This window comes from Perca fluviatilis, chromosome 5, assembly GCF_010015445.1.
Source record: "Perca fluviatilis chromosome 5, GENO_Pfluv_1.0, whole genome shotgun sequence".
Classification (NCBI taxonomy): Eukaryota; Metazoa; Chordata; class Actinopteri; order Perciformes; family Percidae; genus Perca; species Perca fluviatilis.
The window spans coordinates 42767324-42793487 of NC_053116.1; the positions used below are offsets into that span (position 1 = coordinate 42767324).

General features: G+C 40.0%; 1 protein-coding gene across 2 annotated transcripts in view; it reads right to left on the reverse strand.

Annotated features, from left to right (window-relative positions):
* Window positions 1-6222: 6222 nt before the first annotated feature.
* LOC120558553 (macrophage mannose receptor 1-like) overlaps window positions 6223-26164 on the reverse strand; it is a 176535-nt gene continuing 156593 nt past the window's right edge. The window contains exons 4-6 of one of the 2 annotated variants that reach the window (XM_039799600.1): window positions 8852-9196; window positions 8275-8372; window positions 6223-6758 (exon numbers count right to left, since the gene is read on the reverse strand). In XM_039799600.1, the coding sequence (XP_039655534.1) occupies window positions 6624-6758; window positions 8275-8372; window positions 8852-9196 (578 nt within the window). In that variant the 3' untranslated portion in view covers window positions 6223-6623. Of the gene's footprint in view, window positions 6759-8274; window positions 8394-8851; window positions 9197-26164 lie in introns of both variants that reach the window. The other variant, XM_039799599.1, reaches the window with a different exon arrangement.

The following is a 26164-nucleotide window of genomic DNA, read 5'->3' on the forward strand; positions in this document are numbered from 1 at the left end:
TACCGTTACTGCAGTAAGCTTTAACATGTAGTACTCTTACTGCAGTAAGGGTTAACATGTAGTACTGTTACTGCAGTAAGGGTTAACATGTAGTACTGTTACTGCAGTAAGGTTTAACATGTAGTACTGTTACTGCAGTAAGGGTTAACATGTAGTACCGTTACTGCAGTAAGGGTTAACATGTAGTACTGTTACTGCAGTAAGGGTTAACATGTAGTACCGTTACTGCAGTAAGGGTTAACATGTAGTACTGTTACTGCAGTAAGATTTAACATGTAGTACTGTTACTGCAGTAAGATTTAACATGTAGTACTGTTACTGCAGTAAGGGTTAACATGTAGTACCGTTACTGCAGTAAGGTTTAACATGTAGTACTGTTAATGCAGTAAAATTTAACATGTAGTACTGGAGGATCGTGTTTCTCTGTATTGATTTCCACCCCAATAAGCGCGCGACTTGTGTCAGCTGTTATATGACAGCGTCGCAGGCGCGCGCATCGGCATTACGTTTTTCGTCCTACTGTTAAAAGTTTTAAAAACTTTATGGATAGAAACGTACAAAAACGTCGATTAAACTTGTTTAAAAAACAAACAAAAGATGTATTTGAATTGTATTCCTAAATTAACATTTACATAGTAACTTTAGAGGCCACGTCAACTGTACGTAACCTTACGTGATGACCGGACGTAAGAACTAACGGCTGCTGACTAACTTTTTAGTTTAGTTTGTCATACATTACCCTAAATGTAGTCTAAATTACGGTTTAGATTACACGTACATTAAGACATCGTAACTCAAGCCTCGTGTCGTCAATGAAATAAACTATTACTTATATAAATATATATTAAATATATAATTATTTTCTGTTTCTGATCCGTTAGCTTCCTCTGTGAAGAGAAGCTGATTGGCTCACAAGCCGCTGAGGACTCCTATTCTAGATTGTCATTGGCCGTATCGTACTGTCAGTCAGAAAAAGACTCCCGCCCCTCAAGCTATTTTGACAGTGGCTAAAATGCTACATGTTAGCTTCGAAGAGAGGCAAGAAATGACACGAAGGCGAAGAGCTAAAGGCTTTAAAATAGCACGACGGTAAACTGCGGCTGATTTGGAAAGGAGACGACGACATGTTTGACATTGTTCAGTGAGCTCCGCGCAGTTTACCAGAGTAGTTCTCCGCTCCATTGACTGCTAAGCTAACACAGCTAACCGTTAGCCTCTGCTTAGGTTAGCTTGAGTCTGAATGGAGTCAGTGACTGATAAGCTATCGCAGCTAACCGTTAGCCTAGCTTAGGTTAGCTTGAGTGTGAATGGAGTCAGTGACAGTGTAATGTCTGTCATGGAAGCGGAGACACCTTTATCAAACTGTCTCCGCTGTTCAGATGTCATAAAGAACTTTAAATGTGTAAATGAGAATCACAAAAGCTGTTTTACCTCTCGCGCTAACGTTACTTGAACACTGCACTCTTCATACTGTGATGACCGCAGAGCGCATGCGCGAGTTGAGACGTTCTACCGAAGTGTGTTTGTTTATGTTTTGGGTTTATTTATGTTCATCTCTTTGTTTAGTAAAGAAGCATAACTTACTAATGAGACCCCTTTATAAACGGTTTATGTTAAATACAATTATATATATATATATATATATTTACTATGATGAATAAAGGAGGAATAAGTGTTTTACTAGAAGTAGTAATACTACACTGTAAAAATAGATAAGAAGAAGAGGTGATCTTGGTGCTTTGAGACAGATAATTATCAACATTCACACTATTTAAAAAAAACTATTTGTATTTGAAAATTCACTCTTAAAAAAGTCTTTATTTCATTATGGCATTTTACACTTTTATTTCTTTGTTTATGACCAAATGTGACAAATAAAAATCCTCAAATCTTCATGTTGAAGAAGCTGGAAGCTGTAAATATTTAGTATTTTAGTTTAGAAGATGTTACAGACACAGAACAAGTCTCATGACTAACTTCAGGTAAATGTTTTAAGTTTGCATCTCTAATAAGGTGACAGAACAACAATCATACATATAATTACTTTATAAATTACTCTCACATGAAGAAAGACATTTAGTCTGATGAAAATAGATTTTAAATATTCAACATTAAAGATAATTTATATTTTAAACACATTAAATAATGTTAATGTTAAAACATCACCACAACCTGAAAAACAAACTGAAATCAGTAAAACATGTCGGTTATATGTCCCCACAGACGATAAATCTGATAAATACTAAAGTCTTTATTCTAAAAATAGTCTAAATGAAGTTTATGATTAAATATAACAAAGAAAAGCATCAAATCTTCATATCTACGAAGCTGAAAGCTGGAATATATTTTAGTATTTCTGTTATAACTAAAAGTATTAATTGATTAAAACAGTTGGAATAATCCAGAGCCGCAAAACATATAACCATAGTTTTATTATAAGGCCTCCTGCACACTGGCTGGGTGGTGTGCCTGTGTTTATTTGGGTTCCCATGGTAACAGGTTAGAGCGTGCACGCTGCCTGTGTGACGTGCACGTCTCAGGAAACACGTTCAGCTAGAAATAGAACCGACGCCACACGCCAGCGTGTTGGAAGAGTTTCCAGACAACATAGAATATGAAAAGATGTTTATATGTCGTTTAGACACAAATACATTTAATAAATGACATGTTGATGTTTGAAAGTCTTGAGGTTTTGATATCAATGTAATAAAAAAAATATGATTTTCTAATATGTCACCTGTCATCCAGAAGGAAATATTCTGGAGCCTATTTCACCGTCAATACTGCCGACGTTGTCTTTGCTGTAATCAGATCAGAATATATTTATGTTTATGGGAAACATCCATGTGTCCAGAGGTCCGTTCCAGGAAGGAGGTTTAACAAACTCTGAGTCTAACCCTGATGTCTGAGTTGATTTACCCTGAGATGGAAACTCTGAGTTTTCGGTTCCAGAACAGCTGATTTGAGTTGGTTCAATCAACTCGGAGTATGTTCACTCAGGGTTACGCGCGTGCACATAAGGCAGCATGAATGGAGCCATGATACTACGATTCACCATGGTAACAACCACAAACAAACGGGTCGGCGGAAATACTCATGCTCACAAACAGCGAGTTTGAACCTTCTTATATACTGTCTGTGGTTTGAACCTACTGTCTGTGGTTTGGACCTACTGTCTGTGGTTTGAACCTACTGTCTGTGGTTTGAACCTACTGTCTGTGGTTTGAACCTACTGTCTGTGGTTTGAACCTACTGTCTGTGGTGTGGACCTACTGTCTGTGGTTTGAACCTACTGTCTGTGGTTTGGACCTACTGTCTGTGGTTTGGACCTACTGTCTGTGGTTTGAACCTACTGTCTGTGGTTTGGACTTACTGTCTGTGGTTTGAACCTACTGTCTGTGGTTTGGACTTACTGTCTGTGGTTTGAACCTACTGTCTGTGGTTTGGACCTACTGTCTGTGGTTTGAACCTACTGTCTGTGGTTTGGACCTACTGTCTGTGGTTTGGACCTACTGTCTATGGTTTGAACCTACTGTCTGTGGTTTGAACCTACTGTCTGTGGTTTGAACCTACTGTCTGTGGTTTGGACCTACTGTCTGTGGTTTGGACCTACTGTCTATGGTTTGAACCTACTGTCTATGGTTTGAACCTACTGTCTGTGGTTTGAACATGCATTTCGTTAAAAAAGCAAGACAGCGGCTGCTGCTGCAAAAGAGAGAGAATTGGTGTGGGAGAAAATTGCTGCTCCAGTCAATGTGTATGCATTAACAGTGTATTAATTTCATATTTAATTAGTTAACTTATAATATTACTGGTGAAAACTGGAATTGTAGGCTACACATTCAGGTGCAATCCTGCGGGCGAAAAAGTAAACTATAGGCTATTCCCATTCTGAGGCTGCAGCACCATGACCATTAACAGAACTATAAGTATAATCATTTATTTCTTTTTAATGGCTCTCACTGGTTTGTGTCCAGGGAACATGTTTAAAAAACGTTTCAGAGCGATCACACCTTTCTGACGGCTCTGCATACAGTGGCTTTACTATTACAGTATGATCCATATACACACCAATACACACCAATACATACAGATACACATACAGTGGCTTTACTATTATAGTATGATCGGCTACACTGTTGTAAAGAAAACTGCCGTTTGCAAAAAAACGTAATGCGACACAAATAATCTGCTGGGATGTTAAAGCCTGTCCACGATGGTTGATGTTAGTGATATGAGGACGGATAAGGTATCTACATATCTAATAGACTGTGATAAAAAACACCTCTCAAATCGATTATGTGGAAATGAAAAAACATCTAGTCGGGACTCAATATCATCACCCGACGTAAACTCTCTGAATTAATACAGCTTTTTCATCAACGGGATCGTTGACAAAAGGACATGACATGTTTGAGAAAAAAAACATTTTATAATCTAACATAACACCATACACCAATACCTAACATAAACCAATACGTTTTTTTATTCATGCAGATAACAAACTGCATTAAAATGCGCCTGATACAGATTGAATGAATGAATGAGGAAATGAGTTTCTCCTCCCTCTGAGAGGGAGGAGACTGAGAGAAACTCGAGGTTTCTTGAAGAAAACCTGCTCCCGACCAGGTTAGGTTCACAGGCTCAGTTACCATAGTAACTGACTCTGAGGTGAAGTTACCATAGTAACTGAGTCTGAGGTTAAGTTACCTCTCTTGCTGGAACGGAAAACCCAGAGTTTCCCTCATCTCAGGGTTAACCAACTCAGAGTTTTCACTAAACCTGCTTTCTGGAACGGGCCTCTGACAAGGCTAGCAGCAGCAGCAGCAGCAGCAGCAGCAGCAGCAGCAGCAGCAGCAGCAGCAGCAGCAGCAGCAGTCAGACACCTTTCTGGTGGGAAAGACGTCGAAAACACCACGCAGCCGCCACGCAGCAGAAACGCCACACTCACACCACGCAGCCCGTGTGCAGCCGGCCTCAGAGCTTTATAATGAAGGTACCAGTCTATTGAAGTCTAAATGATTCTATCAACATCACTCACAGGTCTACATAAGCCTTCATTTATGTTTTTAATTTTCATTTATTGTTCATTTTATACTTTGTATTGATCCCCAGAGTGGATACACACATGCTCAGGACCTATTCATGCACTAATGGAGAGATGTCAGAGTGGGGGGGCTGCCAGTGCTGGACCAGCGCCCTGAGTGGTTGGGGGGGTACGATGCCTTAGGCATGGCTTTGAATTTGTCTGAATATTTGGGCTTTTTGACGGGGTTGGGTTTCTACCGAACCTTAGAATTGTTTCCCAGGGAACCGAACCCAACGCTGTCACTCCGCGCGCTACGCTGGTCACCGTAACGACGGCGCCGTGGATTACGGGATCAATACAGGAAGATTCAGCAGAATCTTAACCAGTGGATTCGGTATTTGGCCGAACCCCAAAAATCTGGATTCGGTGCATCTCTACTCAAGAGCACCTTGGCAGTGCCCAGGAGGTGAACGGGCATCTCTCCAGCTACCAATCAACACGCCATACTTTGATCCGTACGAGGATTTAAAGTGCCCATATTATGAAAAAAATCACTTTTTCTGGGTATTTGGGGAGTTATTTTGTGTCTCTGGTGCTTCATACCAACTTTGATAAATCCATCCATGGTGTTCTGAGTGGGATCTGGTTTCTGAATGTGTCCTGCCTTCAGGCTCCTGGTGAGCTGGTCAAAATCTGCACGGCTTTCTACGTCACTAGCCGAAACATTTGGTGTGTGCTAACCACTTTAGCTAAGACCACATCAGCTAACTGTTTCTGCAACTTTGGTCTGTACAAGGCTGGATTAGCCGGGAGACTTCTTCTAAACAAGGGCACACTTCAAACTTTGTGTTGAATACCTGCAGATGAGGGACATGTAAGTAGTTATACAATTTATTTTGTAGATTATGGTGAACTCGTGTGTGTTGTAGCTGTGTTTTGCCATTGAGAATGAGGTGGCTAACTGCTAAGCGCTAGCACCGCTAGCTTCTGGCTAGTAGTCCTTACCTAGCTACTGAGCATGTGTGACTCCAAACAAAGATGGGATAGAAGTGCGATATCTCAGTCTTTAGCTAAAACAGAGAGCTCAACACACAGGGTGAAAAGAGGAGCTGCAGCAATGTGCAGTATGACAAAAATATATAGTGTTTTTTGATAATTAAACCATGAAAACCTATTCTGGTACAACCTCTAAATATAATTATGAACCTGAAAATGAGCATAATATGGGCACTTTAACATACATTTACTTTCTTAACCGGGAGAATGTTCTTTTTCTGTTTAGTATTTGTAATCCATAGCTCGTCTACAGAAACTCAAGATCTCTGTTGATGTTCACCAACATTTACACAATAAGACTGGAGACGTACGGAGGCTGGGATGCTGGTTTTAGTTGACTAAAATGTTATGTAGCCTAAAATAAAGAATGTAAGAATCACTACAACAATAATAAATGGAAACTAAACTATTCATTACATATGAGTTAGTGTCACTAAAGAGAATAATGGATGCATCAGCTGATTGTTGCAGCTCTATTCTGCTCCGTCACATCTTTGAGGAAAGAACCAGACTTTTCTCTGATGGAAGCAACTCAACATTACAGCTCCTCCCTCTTCCTCCTCCTCTTGTTGGTCTTCTTGTCTTCCTTGTGGAAGACTTTTCCATCGGCCTGCTTCCTCCAGCTCAGTTTGATGTTGTCGTCCAGCCCCTGGGCCCTCAGCTTCTGTTTCAGCTGAGACACAAAACTTATCTTATTAGGGGTCCAAGCAATGCACCGCGGCTCACAGATGTTCTATATCCACTGTATGTGGGGAACCCTATTGTTTTTCTAGAGATTATTTTGCTGTTGACGAAAGTCATGCTACAGCCTAAACCGTACATGGTGGTGGGGGGGGGGGTGCATTTTCAGGACTGGTCCAGATCCCTGCAAGGACCTCAGACAAAAAACAATCATCATCTTCCACCACTAGGTGGCGCTATAGTAAAAAACGACATTGCACATTAGAAATACACATAGCCACACGATATTTTGTGATATAAAAAATATAGATATAAAGATATTTTTTCGTAAATCTGCTTTTTCAAACTACTCCTAGACTGTGCCCGCTCTTCATGAAACTTGGTTCTAGCATCTCCGAACCGACCTGACAAAATGTTATCAAAAGAATTTTGACCACCAAACAAAATGTCGTAGCTAGCTACCAATCACAGGCTTTAGCATATCTCGGCCAAATTAAATTAAAATTAATAGATATCAGCGCGGACATTGGTATTTTTGTTCAACATCCCACTTCGATGCTCTGTACCAAAATTGGCAAAAATCGGGCATTAGGGGGCGCTATTTATGTGTTTTGGCCAATAACTCAATGCATGGAAATGGGACATTTGCGATTGTAATTTTTCTGCCGTAGTAATGTCAACATGGAACTTGTGATGCTTGTTCGGCATGACGCTCTGAGGCTGTGTACCAAATTTGGCGAAGATCGGCCATTAGGGGGCGCTATAGTCAACGTAGAGCTAGTGCCCTATATTTAGAGAGTTTGGCCAACTCAAATCATGGCCGCCATATTGGATACCAACGTCAGATGAGTCTACAGTGTATCCCTATGGGGCGGATATGCTATCTTGAAATAAATCGCAATATTTTCACCATAAACAGGCATATACATGTTATTATCAGTGTTTATCAATATGTAAAAGGCCCTTACGGAAATATTCCAGTGTATATTTACCTTTTATATCGTAAATGGGCCTCTAAAAAATGAAATCTTTTGCTGCTTCCATGTCTTTCATTGCAGCCAAACGCACAACAGTTGGGCATTTCTTCAGTGATTTATGTAATTTTCTATGTCAATGGGAATCAGATGAATGTTGGTATCAAACATGGAATCCATGAAACACGTGACCACCTTGGAACCAATCGCAGAACGGTATGCTCAGAACATTTGATTCCCTAGTTGGCCACACTCTCTAAATATTGGGCACTACGTAGACCAGTTTTAGCCTTTTTACTCAATCAATGTTAATGGGATATTTGCAACGGTAATGTAGCACAGACCTTGTGGCTCACACCTCTTGATATTTCCTGACGTTTGCCTCCCTACCGTCACACTTTGGGTCCCACTTTAACGTGCTCCACGGGTCGTCGGGGCAACTCGCGTCGGTGGCGACTGGCGCCGATGAGGCTTGGACAGTTCTAGTCATATTTGTTTTTACAAAAATGTAAAACAGTATAAAACCTGATTTACCTGCTTCAACATGGCCTCCATCACAGCAGGGTCATTCAGATCCAGATTCTTCTTGTTCTCAAACTTCACTTTCAGCACTTTCTTTGAAGCAGACACCACTTTCTTTGCAACAGGAACCACTTTGTAAAAATCAAACAAACTTTATGAGTTCAAACATTTCTGTGTGGATAATAATCATCATCCTGTTCATTCCTCATCATCAGTTTAAACAATAGATTCAACACTAACTGATCATCTGCAGCTGATCACCACTGCATGCTAACTTTACTAACTATTCCATGGAAATGATCCACATCATCATGTTCACATTTACTCTCCACAACCTGATGTTTGGTGGTTAGAGTCCCGGGTTAGCACTAGGGAGGTAACGATGGTTAAATATGGATATAAATGTGTAAAGATAACAACTGGTTGAAATAAGAAATGAAGATTTTCACTCATTCTGTTAAAAACATCTTGAGAAAACCGTATCATCAACTTAAAATCCTGAATCCAATCCTGAGTTGAGTATATCGTTTCATCCCTATTGTCCTGAATCTAAATGTAAAAGCTGTTTGAATCCTGGGTTAGCACTCACCTGGACCGTAGCAAATGAACGCTCTCTCCATGTCACAGGGCCAGTCCTCCCAGGCTCCTGATTGGCTGAAGTCTGCAGCCACACAAGTCTCGTTGTTGTCATCAGGTTGGCCGTTCTTCCAGAAGCTGAATGAGGAGGTACTTCCATCTGACCACTTCCAGGAGTCTCTGAAAAGGCCAATCCAGGCCCAGGCCCAGGATCCTCCAGGTATCATCGCCAGTACCTTCTGGTTCTCTGCCATGTTCCTCACACTGGCCAGGTCTGTGTGGTAAGTTCTGCAGTAGCTCTGGGCTTCAGTCCATGTCATACCGATGGTGTTGATGAAGACAAAAGTCACATCTGATCCTGAAAATGAAGCACAGAGAAGTGTAGAGGCAGCATAACATACAACCTCCCATCATCCACATCTGTGATTCTTCTCTTTATAATATCACAATAAATCCACTGAGATATAAAGAACCACATCAATAAACTAAATAACGTTTACCAACAGTCTCTCCACATTAATAAGAAATGTCCTTAAATCTACAAAACAATCTAAAAAACAAGATTATATTGATGTTTTTCTGCGTATTAATATTCTCTCAGGTTAATTTAACACGAATGTTCTGTTTATATTGTAAGATGTGTGCACGTGAACGTGCAAGAGTCCAATCTTTATAATATAATCTACTAGAAAATGCATTTCCTAAAGAACATGCGTGGGGATGCTGAATAGCTGAATTGCTAAAGCTAACTGGATAAATAGCTTAAATACGTAAAAAGAAGATGAAGTAGCGAAATAGTTGAAAAAGTAGGAATGGTTTTAATTAACTTGAATTTCTTATCATAGTACCACTAATGTACAAAAGATGTGGAATAATTCAAGTTTTTTTGAAAAGCTTATGCTAAAGCTAAACTGGATTTCTGGTTAAAATGTGTAAGAAAAGGACGGACGGACAGAGGAAAGAGGAAAGAGAAAGAGAAAGAGGACAGAAAGAGGACAGAGGACAGAAAGAGGACAGAAAGAGGAAAGAGGACAGAGAAAGAGGACAGAGGACAGAAAGAGGACAGAAAGAGGAAAGAGGACAGAGAAAGAGAAAGAGGACAGAAAGAGGACAGAGGACAGAAAGAGGAAAGAGGACAGAGAAAGAGAAAGAGGACAGAAAGAGGACAGAGGACAGAAAGAGGAAAGAGGACAGAGAAAGAGAAAGAGGACAGAAAGAGGACAGAGGACAGAAAGAGGAAAGAGGACAGAGAAAGAGAAAGAGGACAGAAAGAGGAAAGAGAAAGAGAAAGAGGACAGAAAGAGGACAGAAAGAGGACAGAAAGAGGACAGAAAGAGGACAGAGAAAGAGGAAAGAAGAAAGAGGACAGAAAGAGGACAGAGAAAGGGGACAGAGGACAGAAAGAGGAAAGAGGACAGAGAACAGAGAAAGAGAACAGAGAAAGAGGACAGAAAACTGCCTGTGAGCTTCTCTTGTACTATACGGTAATTCCTCTACTGTGTGACAGTAAGTCTCGTGGTTATGACCCAATCGTTAGCCTATTGTTATAAAAGCGTCTGCTACGGAGCCATAACGTGAGCTACAAGGTAATGGAGCCTTTTTCTCAAATCTCTTTATTTTTATTATTTATATTCTTTTATCCCTCCGCGTACGCATCACTTTGATTTACTTTGTCAGAGAGAGAGACCTCATATTAACTCTCTAAGTGCCATTGACGTGTATGTATAAATATATATATATATATATATATATATATATATATATATATATATATATAATATATAATATATATATAATATATATAATTTTTTTTAAATAAACCGTTAAATGACACTTTCTGGAGAGTTTTGTGCAAAGAAATGGAGAAATTGAGTCTTACATGATATGTGCAAAACTGCCAGGTTAAGAGCCTATACTACTCTGCATTGTTGTAGTATCAACAGGTATTAGGGCATTTAGCATTTGCATTACTGTTTTTATTTATTTTATTACATTTATATAGCGCTTTATCATAGACACTCAAAGTGCTTTTGGGGGGAGGGGTGGGGACTGCTCTCTAACACCACTAATGTGTAGCACCCACCTGGGTGATGCACGGCAGCCATACAATACCTTACGACGCCAAGTTAGGGAGGAGGGAGTGGAACATGTTTTTACTGGTGGGGGAAACCAGAAAACCCACGAACATGCAAACTCCACACAGAAAGGTCTGGATTTGAACCCAGAACCTTCTTGCTGTGAGGCCACAGCGCTAACCACTGGGCCACTGCTGTTAATCAGTCATCACTTGATTACACATTATATTACCTTGTTGTGATATAAGAAGTGATCCATACAATGTGCCAAACATAATGTGCCACATGAAGAGACAGTGCAGCATGACAGTAGCAACAGCTGACAAGATTTGGGTCTGTGGTGACCAGGTCCACCTCACACACCTCCCATTCTCTCTCTTTACTACTACTACAACACACACACACACACAACACACACGCTACCTACCTACATACCACACACCCGCACTACACACGCACACACACGCCTGCACACCAATTACGCACACACACCACACGCACACACACAGGCTCCCGGACTGGGGGGTAAAATCCAATACTGATTACCAGGGCCCAAGGGGAGAGAGGGCCCTTGAAAAGTCTGTAATATATTTTATTTTACCTGGATATTTTCATTTCCTAATTAAATTTCATAATGCATGTCAGATGAAATGTAAAGTTAGTGTATTGGCTGAATAACTTGGTTGATTGACTGACTACATTCTGTATACAAAAAAGACTATCTGAGGTCTCACCCACCCCTTGCTAATGCACCAAATGGTTTAGTCCATCTGCAGCATTTTGTTTATGTTAGTTAATCTGATGGAGCCAAACTTCTGCTGTAGAAATGTCTTTCTCAAAGAAAGTCAAATCATTCTACCAAACAGAAAGGAAAGACAGGAGGAGGAGAGAAAACTAAATGAGGGGAAACAATTGGTAACTGACTTCTTTTCAAAGAAAGCTGAGCACAAAATAGAAAACCAAATCCATGGTGCTAAACTGCTTGAATATCTCCGCGACCGTTAGTGCTGAAACAGACTGAGACAACCCATATAAAGAGCAGAACATACACTTTCAAATGATAATTTGGTTATACATGTAATCTGAGCTAAAGGCTAAATAAATAAACTACACTAGCAATGCTGTTTGCATACAACACACCATTGTAATAGCCTAATTTAAAACATGTTTAATTTCAAATTAATAGGCTATATAATGTGTATAATTAGCAATAATAGGCTAATCAGTGTCATAGGTAGCTTGGTAGCTCATCGGTAGATACATATCATGTCAACATTATAGTTATGTCAGATTTAGTAGAAACAGATGTTAACATTGTGAAACACATGGCCATCAGTATCAGAAACTGTCCCAGCAGGGAGCAACAGACCCCTCAGCCTCCTCTTTGGATTTGAGACAAGGTGAGCTTATATCAACATTAAAGCAAACCATGTTTAACCATTTTGACTGAAAGGTGTTAAGTAACACTAACATCTTAGTGTGTTTTATTATATTAGGTTACAATTAGGATAAGAGGTTAATATCAGATGTATCCTTCATAGAGAAAGATGATAGAGAAGATGTGATTGAGGATGATGGGAGTGAAGACAGCAGGGAGCTCTGAGCACAGTGTGGAGATGAGAGCTGAGGAACTGGAAAGTAGGCAGAGCACTGCAGACCAGTTTTTACCAGAGGATCCAGGACTATGGCCAGATACATTAACAGATGATCAGAGAGACACCATAGTACGCAGACTGGCAGGTAAAGGTCCAGAGAAAACCAACCAAATGTAGGAGTAACCACAGTAAAGTAGGTAGTAGTAACCACAGTACAGTAGGTAGTAGTAACCACAGTAAAGTAGGTAGTAGTAACCACAGTAAAGTAGGTAGTAGTAACCACAGTAAAGTAGGTAGTAACCACAGTAAAGTAGGTAGGAGTAACCACAGTAAAGTAGGTAGTAGTAACCACAGTAAAGTAGGTAGTAGTAACCACAGTAAAGTAGGTAGTAGTAAAGTAGGTAGTAGTAACCACAGTAAAGTAGGTAGGAGTAACCACAGTAAAGTAGGTAGTAGTAACCACAGTAAAGTAGGTAGTAGTAACCACAGTAAAGTAGGTAGTAGTAACCACAGTAAAGTAGGCTAGAGAATGTTGAGAAAGGAGGTTTGAAATGTGTGTTATCAGGCTACTCTAAGCATTACAGTTAATAGTTATTACACTATAAACATCTAGGCCTCTAGGTGTTGAGGAACATGGGGGCCCATCAGGACTGCCTATGCATAAGGGTTAGGGTCTGGTGCTACGCCCCTGCACACACACACACACACACACACACACACACACACACACACACACACACACACACACACACACACACACACACACACACACACACACACACACACACACACACACACACGGATGGGGCTCTCTGATGCTCGAGCCCCTACGGCTGCGCCAGTGCGAACAGTGAGGACCGGTTCAACGGCTTGGTCAGCGACATGAACTCGTAGCGGCCGGTGGAGGCTGCGAACGGGTTTTTAGATTTAGGAGAAGACATTTTATCTGTTAGTCCTACTGACGGAGACACTAAAGGGACACTAACAGGGTTTTAGATTTAGGAGAAGACATTTTATCTGTTAGTCTTACTGACGGAGACACTAAAGGGACACTAACAGGGTTTTAGCTTTAGGAGAAGACATTTTATCTGTTAGTCCTACTGACAGAGACACTAAAGGGACACTAACAGGGTTTTAGCTTTAGGAGAAGACATTTTATCTGTTAGTCCTACTGACGGAGACACTAAAGGGACACTAACAGGGTTTTAGCTTTAGGAGAAGACATTTTATCTGTTAGTCCTACTGACAGAGACACTAAAGGGACACTAACAGGGTTTTAGCTTTAGGAGAAGTCATTTTATCTGTTAGTCCTACTGACGGAGACACTAAAGGGACACTAACAGGGTTTTAGCTTTAGGAGAAGACATTTTATCTGTTAGTCCTACTGACAGAGACACTAAAGGGACACTAACAGGGTTTTAGATTTAGGAGAAGACATTTTATCTGTTAGTCCTACTGACGGAGACACTAAAGGGACACTAACAGGGTTTTTAGATTTAGGAGAAGACATTTTATCTGTTAGTCCTACTGACGAGACACTAAAGGGACACTAACAGGGTTTTTAGATTTAGGAGAAGACATTTTATCTGTTAGTCCTACCGACGGAGACACTAAAGGGACACTAACAGGGTTTTAGCTTTAGGAGAAGACATTTTATCTGTTAGTCCTACTGACGGAGACACTAAAGGGACACTAACAGGGTTTTAGATTTAGGAGAAGACATTTTATCTGTTAGTCCTACCGACGGAGACACTAAAGGGACACTAACAGGGTTTTAGCTTTAGGAGAAGACATTTTATCTGTTAGTCCTACCGTAACGGAGACACTAAAGGGACACTAACAGGGTTTTAGCTTTAGGAGAAGACATTTTATCTGTTAGTCCTACTAACGGAGACACTAAAGGACACTAACAGGGTTTTTAGCTTTAGGAGAAGACATTTTATCTGTTAGTCCTACTGACGGAGACACTAAAGGGACACTAACAGGGTTTTTAGCTTTAGGAGAAGACATTTTATCTGTTAGTCCTACTGACGGAGACACTAAAGGGACACTAACAGGGTTTTAGCTTTAGGAGAAGACATTTTATCTGTTAGTCCTACTGACGGAGACACTAAAGGGACACTAACAGGGTTTTTAGCTTTAGGAGAAGACATTTTATCTGTTAGTCCTACTGACGGAGACACTAAAAGGTAACAGGTTTTAGCTTTAGGAGAAGACATTTTATCTGTTAGTCCTACTGACGGACACACTAAAGGGACACTAACAGGGTTTTAGCTTTAGGAGAAGACATTTTATCTGTTAGTCCTACCCGACGGAGACACTAAAGGGACACTAACAGGGTTTTTAGCTTTGGAGGAGAAGACATTTTATCTGTTAGTCCTACTGACGGAGACACTAAAGGACACTAACAGGGTTTTTACCTTTAGGAGAAGTCATTTATGTTAGTTGTAGCTGGGAGACACTAAAGGACACTAACAGGGTTTTAGCTTTAGGAGAATACATTTTATCTGTTAGTCCCTACTGACGGAGACACTAAAGGGACACTAACAGGGTTTTAGCTTTAGGAGAAGACATTTTATCTGTTAGTCCTACTGACGGAGACACTAAAGGGACACTAACAGGGTTTTAGCTTTAGGAGAAGACATTTTATCTGTTAGTCCTACTGACGGAGACACTAAAGGGACACTAACAGGGTTTTAGCTTTAGGAGAAGACATTTTATCTGTTAGTCCTACTGACGGAGACACTAAAGGGACACTAACAGGGTTTTAGCTTTAGGAGAAGACATTTTATCTGTTAGTCCCTACTGACGGAGACACTAAAGGGCCTAGGGTTTTTTGCTTTAGGAGAAATAAGTTTTTTTTTTTTAGACATTTTATCTGTTAGTTCCAGATAAAGGACACTAACAGGGTTTTAGCTTTAGGAGAAGCGTTCTATCTGTTAGTCCTACCGACGGAGACACTAAAGGGACACTAACAGGGTTTTTAGCTTTAGGAGAAGACATTTTATCTGTTAGTCCTACTGACGGAGACACTAAAAGGACACTAACGGGTTTTTAGCTTTAGGAGAAGTCATTTTATCTGTTAGTCCTACCGACGGAGACACTAAAGGGACACTAACAGGGTTTTAGCTTTAGGAGAAGATTTTATCTGTTAGTCCTACTGACGGAGACACTAAAAGGACACTAACAGGTTTTAGCTTTAGGAGAAGTCATTTTATCTGTTAGTCCTACCGATGGAGACACTAAAAGGACACTAACAGGGTTTTAGCTTGGAGAAAGCATTCTATCTGTTAGTCCCTATTGACGTAAGACACTAAAGGGACAATAACCGGGTTTTAGCTTTAGGAGAAGACATTTTATCTGTTAGTCCTACCGACGGAGACACTAAAAGGGACACTAACGGGTTTTAGCTTTAGGAGAAGACATTTTATCTGTTAGTCCTACCGGACGGAGACACTAAAGGGACACTAACAGGGTTTTAGCTTTAGGAGAAGACATTTTATCTGTTAGTCCTACCGATGGAGACACTAAAGGGACACTAACAGGGTTTTAGCTTTAGGAGAAGACATTTTATCTGTTAGTCCTACCGTACGGAGACACTAAAGGGACACTAACAGGGTTTAGCTTTAGGAGAAGGGATTCTATCTGTTAGTCCTACTGACGGAGACACTAAAGGGACACTAACAGGGTTTAGCTTTAGGAGAAGTCATTTTATCTGTTAGTCCTCACTGCACGGGGAGACACTAAAGGGACACTAACAGGGTTTTAGCTTTAGGAGAAGTCATTTTATCTGTTAGTCCTACCGATGGAGACACTAAAGGGACACTAACAGGGTTTTAGCATTAGGAGAAGACATTTTATCTGTTAGTCCTATTGACAGTATAGACACTAAAGGGACACTAACAGGGTTTTTAGCTTTAGGAGAAGACATTTTATCTGTTAGTTCTACCGACGGAGACACTAAAGGGACACTAACGGGGTTTTAGCTTTAGGAGAAGACATTTTATCTGTTAGTCCTTCGCCGTATAGACACTAAAGGGACACTAACAGGGGTTTAGCTTTAGGAGAAGACATTTTATCTGTTAGTTCTACCGACGGAGACACTAAAAGGACACTACCGGGTTTTAGCTTTAGGAGAAGACATTTTATCTGTTAGTTCTACCGACGGAGACACTAAAGGAGACACTAACCGGGGGTTTTAGATTTAGGAGAAGACATTTTATCTGTTAGTCCTACTGACGGAGACACTAAAGGGACACTAACAGGGTTTAGCTTTAGGAGAAGCGTTCTATCTGTTAGTCCTACTGACGGAGACACTAAAGGGGACACTAACAGGGTTTTAGCTTTAGGAGAAGTCATTTTATCTGTTAGTCCCTACCGACGGAGACACTAAAGGACACTAACAGGGTTTAGCTTTAGGAGAAGTCATTTTATCTGTTAGTCCTACTGACGGAGACACTAAAGGGACACTAACGGGGTTTTAGCTTTAGGAGAAGGCATTTTATCTGTTAGTCCTACCGACGGAGACACTAAAGGGACACTACCGGGGTTTTTAGCTTTAGGAGAAGACATTTTATCTGTTAGTCCTACCAATGGAGACACTAAAGGGACACTAACGCGGGTTTTAGCTTTAGGAGAAGTCATTTTATCTGTTAGTCCCTACCGACGGAGACACTAAAGGGACACTAACGAGGTTTTTAGCTTTAGGAGAAGACATTTTATCTGTTAGTCCTACCGACGGAGACACTAAAGGACACTAACAGCGTTTAGCTTCAGGAGAAGTCATTTTATCTGTTAGTCCTACTGGCGGAGACACTAAAGGGACACTAACAGGGTTTTAGCTTTAGGAGAAGTCATTTTATCTGTTAGTCCTACTGACGGAGACACTAAAGGGACACTAACAGGGTTTTTAGCTTTAGGAGAAGACATTTTATCTGTTAGTCCTACCGACGGAGACACTAAAGGGACACTAACAGGGTTTTTAGCTTTAGGAGAAGACATTTTATCTGTTAGTCCTACTGACGGAGACACTAAAGGGACACTAACAGGGTTTTAGCTTTAGGAGAAGACATTTTATCTGTTAGTCCTACCGACGGAGACACTAAAGGGACACTAACAGGGTTTTAGCTTTAGGAGAAGACATTTTATCTGTTAGTCCTACCGACGGAGACACTAAAGGGACACTAACAGGGGTTTAGCTTCAGGAGAAGTCATTTTATCTGTTAGTCCTACTGACGGAGACACTAAAGGGACACTAACGGGGTTTTTTAGCTTTAGGAGAAGTCATTTTATCTGTTAGTCCTACTGACGGAGACACTAAAGGGACACTAACAGGGTTTTTAGCTTTAGGAGAAGTCATTTTATCTGTTAGTCCTACCGACGGAGACACTAAAGGGACACTAACAGGGTTTTAGCTTTAGGAGAAGACATTTTATCTGTTAGTCCTACTGACGGAGACACTAAAGGGACACTAACAGGGTTTTTAGCTTTAGGAGAAGACATTTTATCTGTTAGTCCTACTGACGGAGACACTAGGCGTTATGTAGTTGACCAGCGGTGGTGAATTGTCTGCAGTTCTGGGCGGTTGTTGCCGTGTTCTGATTGTTCTCATCTCAGCTCCGCCCGCGAGACAAAATAGACATGCCATTTCAAACATCTTTCATTTATTGTCAGAAATATCATGTTTTCAAAAGCATCACTTTCATCATATTTTATGTGACATATTTAGACTGCAAGCAGGCACATCTGGACAGTAGGCTTATGTGCTGGGGCTGAGCCCGAGGAGAGCCCCGGCCCAATTTAACCCCTGCATGCAAGTCTAGTATGTAGTTCACTATTTGATGCAAGATTGCCATATACTAATAAATAACACTAACGCTACAGAACATTGACCCAAATTACCTAGTTCTGTATCACCACCACTTGATTACATACATTAGATACAATAGATTTTTTTTTGTGTGTTGTGTGTGTGTGTGTGCAAGCTTCTCAAATAAATTGTCCTTCATGATGGGAATAATAAAGTCTGTATCTATAGATGTCATTCCATAATTCAATCTAAATGAACGTATCAATCTGGATTATTTTAATATTGTCTGTATCTTACATGCAGGCTCAGGTAAGCTACTCACTGTTTCCAACTGTCCAGCATCCAGTACAGACAGTAGGTTGTTGTTGTTGTTTTTATTTCATAATGATCATTATGTGATAAAATAATTGTTATTAATGTGTTTGAATTTTTGTCATTAACAAATATTTCGTTTCTTTTTGTAATGGTAAAAAGAGCAAGAGAGACAGAGAAATCCCCACAGACTCCCTGCAGTGATGCTAACTGGCATGTCACTGAACACAATGTTGCTCACCTTCTTCACTGGGACAGGGAGGGGCACAGTTAGGGGGAGACTGGGGTGCTGCTGACTCCTCTGTTGTTAAGTCTGCTAAAAGGGGCAGGGACACTGATTTAATATGAATATCTTGCTAAACGTTTCCCTGCACTTATTAAATGGTGATTAAATGTAGGCTAACACTAGTCTGTAGCTAGCTAGCTTATTTCACTATGGACATTAAGCCAACAGGTTAATACCACTCACAGACTAGAGGATACCCACCTTTCTTGGTGAAAAACTGAAAACTTTCCTTTGTTTTTCCTCTCTTTTCTCTCTTTCCTTTTTGAAAACCAGATTTTGATATAACGTTACTTGGCAACATCGTGGTCACTCTAGTTCTGGCGCATCTACTGACTGCAACTAAACACCGTTGCTGAGTGCGTTAAGGCAGGACCAAACCATTTCATGCAGATACAGGGGGTGGTCGGTCAATATGGATGTTTACTTTTTGGTCAATGGGGATATTTAACTTTTACTGCCAAAACAAGTAAAACAAAGAGATCATTGATTTTATTATTATATTTGAAATATATATACTTGAATGATGATGGTTTAATAATTTTATATTCGTTTTTACCTATTTTTGGGGCCCCTGTCAGTCATGGGCCCTTGGAATTGTCTCTATTCCCCTATACCGCGCCCCTGTCAACTGTTGCTGAACAAAAGCAGAGTTTGATTCCCTCCAGCTACACTGTGACACCATTTGTATCAAATATTTACTTAAGGTAAAGTATTAATACTGTTAAAAAAACCCTGTTACAATTTAAAGAATATTACTAACTAGTTAGTTCATTTTAATCATAAATGGTGTAATTTGTTAACATCAGTGTCCTGTTCATTATGTTAGAGGCCTAAATACACCAGTGTTATCTAACCCTGTTTCCCTGGACAGGAACCAATATATAAAGAAGATAGATGGTAACCTTTGTCAGATTTCTGCTGTAAATCTGTATAAAGATGAATAAAGAATTGGTGTAGATCCGGGTCAGGTGGAGGTTTGTTGCTGCAGCTTTCCACCAAACGTTGAGCAGCTACAGAGAGAACAGAAAGGTAAAGTCTTATGTGTTAATCACTTCTATCTTTAATATTAGATTTGATTTTAAGTGTTTAGGTTGTAAATATTTATATATAGAGTAATAATTAGATAAGAAACCAGATGAAAGACGAATTATAAATAATTGTACCTACATTTAAAACATTCCTCTGACATCAAACCTTTCAGTTTCTCTAGTTCCTGCTGCAGGATCTTTGGGTCATTCATCTGAAACATAAACCATATAGAGGTGAAAACATGCATGAAAACACACGCGTGTAATAAATCAACTGTGATGCATTGGAAGCATTATCAGTGACAACATATTCTCATCAACTGGTCTGTATGATATACTCATAGATATAGAGCAACACAATCTGGTCACGATGCGCTGCTACAGCGCTGCCTACAACTCATATTCACACGTTTATGTTCATATTTTTTTATTGACATGTTCACATGTTATGACAGTGTAAACATAATTGAATATTAGCTTCAAATATTTTGGACCCACAGTTCTATCAGAGCCTGACATCTTCCTGCCTGCATGCCTACCTGTTCTTCATCCTGTTGGGGGAGTGGTCCTGGGAATCATCCCCCACCTCCATCCCTTCTTCCCCTCCTACAGACTCCTGTGGGGGGAGAGGAGGAAGAAGAGATATATCAGATACACTCTTTGGGAATGAGAGTTAGTCTCCTGTAACCTAAAAGTGATGTTGATGTGAGGGAGTGCTATATATATTGGCCAGCAGATGGCGCCCTGGTCTTAATTTACATTAAGTGCTCCTTTCCCTTTTAACCCCTAGTACGGTACCTTTCTGAACCTCCACAGCCATTGGAGGTCATATTTTGGGGGTCCAAGCCCGAGGCTGTAGGAACCGCAGTAGCAAAGCCTACGTAGTTCACACAGCACAGGGCTGTGGAATCCTATTTTCTAAGGATTATTTGTTAATTTTTTTCACTATTTTCTTCTCCGCTACAGCCTAAACCTTACATGTTACATGGGGGTGTGCCATTTTCAGGACTGGTCCAAAACTCCGAAAGTACCTCAGGCGCAAAAATGACCCACTTCCACCCATAGGTGACACTATAGCAGAAAAACGTGTTTGGCCCTATAACTCCCACACCGTACACCATACGTCCAAAACCCATTTGAAAACCATATATCCCCGCGTTCCCTGGATCCAACTGAATTACGCGATATAGGCCACGCCCATTTCCACCTAGACTTGTATGCATGAGAAATCGGCTCGGCTCTTGGATCTCTGTAATCAATTGGATCCAGTAGAGAAAAGCTAATCGCGAACTATGCCATCCCGGTCCAAATACAGGTCCTCGCCACTCTGGGGGCAACCGGCTGGGGGTAAGTGGTAAGTGTTTTATATAAATATTATGTAATCTTTAACTTTATCACTTAGGTTTTTGGATATAATATATAGTTCTATTAAATCTTATTATATACGTCTGGTATATCGAAGCTGTCCCAAAGTGACGTAATGCCTGCCTTTTTGGAAGGTATTATTAATATATGTAGTCTATAGATCAGGTTTCCCTATACTGTGCGAGAACAGGACAAATTTATAATTCAATTTGCAGCAATTCCTGAACATCTGAGAAGTTTTTGCTTTTCCCCGCCAGTAGTCATGATTCGGCATGTTTCGCGCAACTGCCAGGGTCATTAACATGCTGATCAGCATTCATGAGGTGCTTTGCATTGACTATTTATGGTTCAAAATGGGCGTTTACAAGCGGGATAAGAGGTTTATTCACATACCGCACTTGTGGGTATAACGCTTACTTCCCCATAACCTCCCTAATATTAGTGCAACAGCGGCCTGCGTCTGATGTCATTGTTATTGTTCTTTTGCGGCGGGTAAGTTCAAAACCACAAACAGTTCACCCTGGAATCTGATGAAGGACCCATTTTGAAAGGTAATGTGAACAGCCAAAAAAATCTCATCTGAGCAAAAAGGTCAGCGATTTTTATTTTGTGTACAGGTCACGATTTTCGAACGTGACCATTTCACGAACTGCCATGACACTGGGCTGCTCTGGGGGCCTAACAACAGGGAAATTAAACAGCATACGCCCGGTGACAACAACGGACGGTTGTGGTAAGGAAGAAGCGAACGCAGGAACTGCAATACCCGGGGTGAACGTCCTTCGTTGTTTGACCCATCCATCACCCCAACCAACCTCCCTGTGCGAATTTTCGCCTTATCAATACTACCGCTAACGTAATCGTTTGTGATCACGATATATGTTTCCCATTGAAATACATTACTTTAAAATTTGTGCACCACCGCAAAAATAACAACATTAACGTGTTCAGTACACGTACACAAATCAATAGATTCAATAACCTGACCATTTCACGAACTGCCGTGAGACTGGGCTGAAATGTAGCCATAGTCAACTAAACCAGTTTAGGCCCTTTTACTTTTATTATTATTATTATTATTATTATTACAGAGCTGTGAGAGTACAGAAGAGACTGTTCTCACTTAAAAAACGCCACATAAATGGTTTGTTGAAACATCAATTCTGACCCTAGGGTTAGGTTTGAGTTAAACGCCGTTAGGTTAGAGAGCCCAAAACCCCATAAAACAACTCTAACCCTAAAATACTATCTGAATTACTTGTCATTGAGGTTACAGTTAAGGTTCACAGACACATACCATTAAAAGGTTGTAAATAAGTAGGGTTAACCTCTAGTGGCCTCATAGTAGGTCTGACAGGAGAAAAGCAGGGAATGAGGTGAGGAAGTAGAAGAGCACCAAATGTCCTGGTAAGGAGGGGTTGATGTCCCGTTGGAAAAAAAAAGGAAACAGAGATGTTTTTAACTTTAGGGAACAAATGGAAGTAGGTGACGTTCGCCGTCACCATGGTAACCTTCAGGAAGTGAAGACAGGTCTGATTTGAACCCAAACCTCCATCTTTTTATCAACTTAACTCAGTAGTTTTGGTGTCTAAACCTAACCATCTGATATCTTGGTGGAAAACTAATCAAACATGTTTTCAGTCAACATTTTACATTTTACTGAAAGAAACATGAGTTAACAAGATGTTATCATTGTGTTGCAGTATAATGCATGTAAAGTATTGGTGGAAACATCATGATGGATCTTCACTAGTCAAACTAAATGGACTGTGGGTCACTTAGTGCAGCCAGTGAAGGAGCTGAGCTCTGATTGGCTGAGTCCTCTCTGCAGTTACAGTAATCAGACTACAGAGAGACTCATACAGGATGATTACTAACCTCTGGGGTTGGTTTAGATGATGATGTAGTCTCCATACCTGGATCAGCAGATGTACCTGTGGAAACAGGTGTGATAATAAGTTATGGAGACAGAACTGTTTTTTCAAGAAAAATAAATGTGTTTTACACTCTCCTCTCTCTTATGAGAGGTGTGCGACAGATCTTGTCCTCCTTCTCCTATATAGAATACAACACACACACACACACACATACACACGTCACACACACACACACAGAGACACATACACACACACACACGGTGCAGTGCAGACAGAGAGAATATATATATATATATATATATATATATATGTGTGTGTGTGTGTGTATTATAAATATATACAAAAGTTACAGTGTAGTGTATTATTTGATTAATAGTTTGCAGGGACAGGACTGGGAGGAAGGGCGCTGCAGTTATTAAATCTGAACAGGTTAGTTATACAGGAGAGAACATATTTCAGATTGTGGCAAAACTTTTCACACAGTTCCCACTTTTCTTTTGTGACTTTCGATTGAATACAAGAATATTTTTCTAGTCATATTTCATCATTTACATTTTCTTTAAAATAGTGTTACAGTAAAATCTTGTCTGGTCTCTTTTTGTGAGCTGAGTGTCCCGTCACCCCGACTGATAGACACCAGTTATCTGTCAGCTGGTAGTTTACACACACAATATACATCATGAAGTTGATGTCATTATTTAAATTCATAAATGTGGCGTTTGGTACTATCTGAGACAGACAGACAGACAGACAGAAAGATATATTGAGCTGACAGATTTGAAGACACTTTGCTGAGGAGACTTATCTCTATAATATTTTAACTTTATAATATGTTAGTGTTTAAAACAGGTTTGATTCTGAGCCGACTTGATGCCGTGTAATATTCCGATGTTGAATACTGCATACTGCAGAAACAGTTACTTTATATATATATATATATATATATATATATATATATATATATATATATGTAATAGTTCCTTCAGATCTCCTGAGTAACAAACTAATATCCATCAGAGATTTAGATTATGACTTTGATACTGACTGGATGAAGGAGATGAAACAGGGTTTCTTCTGACAGAGAAACTAGAAGCAGTCTATTATTTAATTTAGCCTGAAGAAGATACTCAGTGTATTAATAGTTTTACTGAAACAACATATACACATTCAGTTTATCAACCAGCACAACACCATTTACTGAGAGAGAAGAAACATGCTTACCATTACTGATTTGTTGGTCACCCATCTTGTAGATCTAGATTGTAGATCTGTACCAAAGAGAAGAATGAAGAGTATCTTTATATGACGGACACTCCCTGTTTCATGGACCACATGACTTAAAGTAAATCCAACTGCTTGCATTGAGGATATCTATACCTAAACCTGACTGTGATCTTAAAACCTAGATAACAAACCAAGTCTCAACCTTTGAACGTTCCTTTGAAATGATTAACAGCCCCAGAGCTGATTTATAAGAAGCTGGTGTATTTCTTTTAAGCCATGAAACAGGGAGGGTCTGTAATATAAAAAAGACTTCATCCTTCTGTTTGCTGCAGATCTACAACAGCTACAGGATGGGTGGGGAAAGCAGTAAGCCTGGTAAGCATGTTTCTCCTTCTTCAGTAAATTGTGTTGTGGTGATTTATAGAAAGAAATGTTATGTTGTTGAGCTTAAAACTTTTCTGTTTATATTTTATTAAGTTCTACTTTGGAATTTATGTATATTTCTTGCATGTGTTGAGGATTAGGAAGGTACAGACTCAATTATTGGCAATTTATCAAAGATGTATTACCAATATTAATAAAGTTATGAATATGTGTATTCACCAATAACTGAACTGTGAAAACAGTCTCATAATTATAATATTAATTATAATTATACTGTTTATTGATCCCCAGTTGGGAAATTACAATTTACTAATTTTATATGTGGTGTTCTCTTTGAAAATACAGAGCTTAATTCATTTTATTAATTTATCTCATATTTATAACGTGAATGGGAAGGGTGAAGTTCAAGCTCTGACCTGTTCAACCAGCTGTTACTAAAATAAATATACAAATAATCACAAACAACTGCTGTTTAAAGTATAAGAGAATTTATTAAGCTTCCAAATTATTAATTGGCAATCAATAGTTCTTCAATCAATAAACCTATTTACTTGTTAAAACTACAACAACAGCAAAAACAAACAAGTGGTTTGTGTGTGTGTGTGTGTGTGTTAGAAAGAGGGGAGGTGACGAGATCACATGGGAAGCTAACGCCGCACCAAGATCAAGATGGCGGATGAAACACAATGAGATATGAGGCTCGTTGTAGTTTTGCTCAAGGCCCAAAATGGCTACTAGAGGAAATTACACAAAGTAAAGGGCCCTATTTTAAAGGTCTGAAACACAAGTATGAACGCAAAAGCATACGAAGTAGCTTTGTGCGCGGATCCGGTGGGATAAATGAGTCTTGCGCGACCGCACCCAAATCTAAAATGGGTTGGTCTGAAGTAGCTAGGTGTGGTTTGGGGTAACGTGAAAATAACCAATCAGAGCGTCATCTCACATTCCCTTTAAGAGCAGCGCGCTTGTTCCATGGCGGATTGTTATATTGCCTGCGCGGCCCCAGCGGGAGCTGTCCGGGATGCGGCAAAGTAATAAATGCCCGTCTTGAGTTGATCGTCTCACTGTCTGTCTGTAAAGGGGTGGCGTGGCGGGAGTGGCCTCATACAGCAGCAAAGCAAGTGCATTCTGGGATTTGGTGTCTTTCATCCATATGAGCCAAAAACACATTTTCTGGCTTATCTCGGCCTAGAAGGCACCAATTTCAATTTTCTTTTCACATTTCTACTACATAAGTGACCCAATTTAAAGATATATTCAGCTTTCCAGCGGTGAAATTTCCCTTTAATAACACACACCTATATTTCTCAGCCCAGAAACTTAAACCTCCTTACTGTGTGTGTTTCTGTTTGGTCCCATAGATGCTCAACG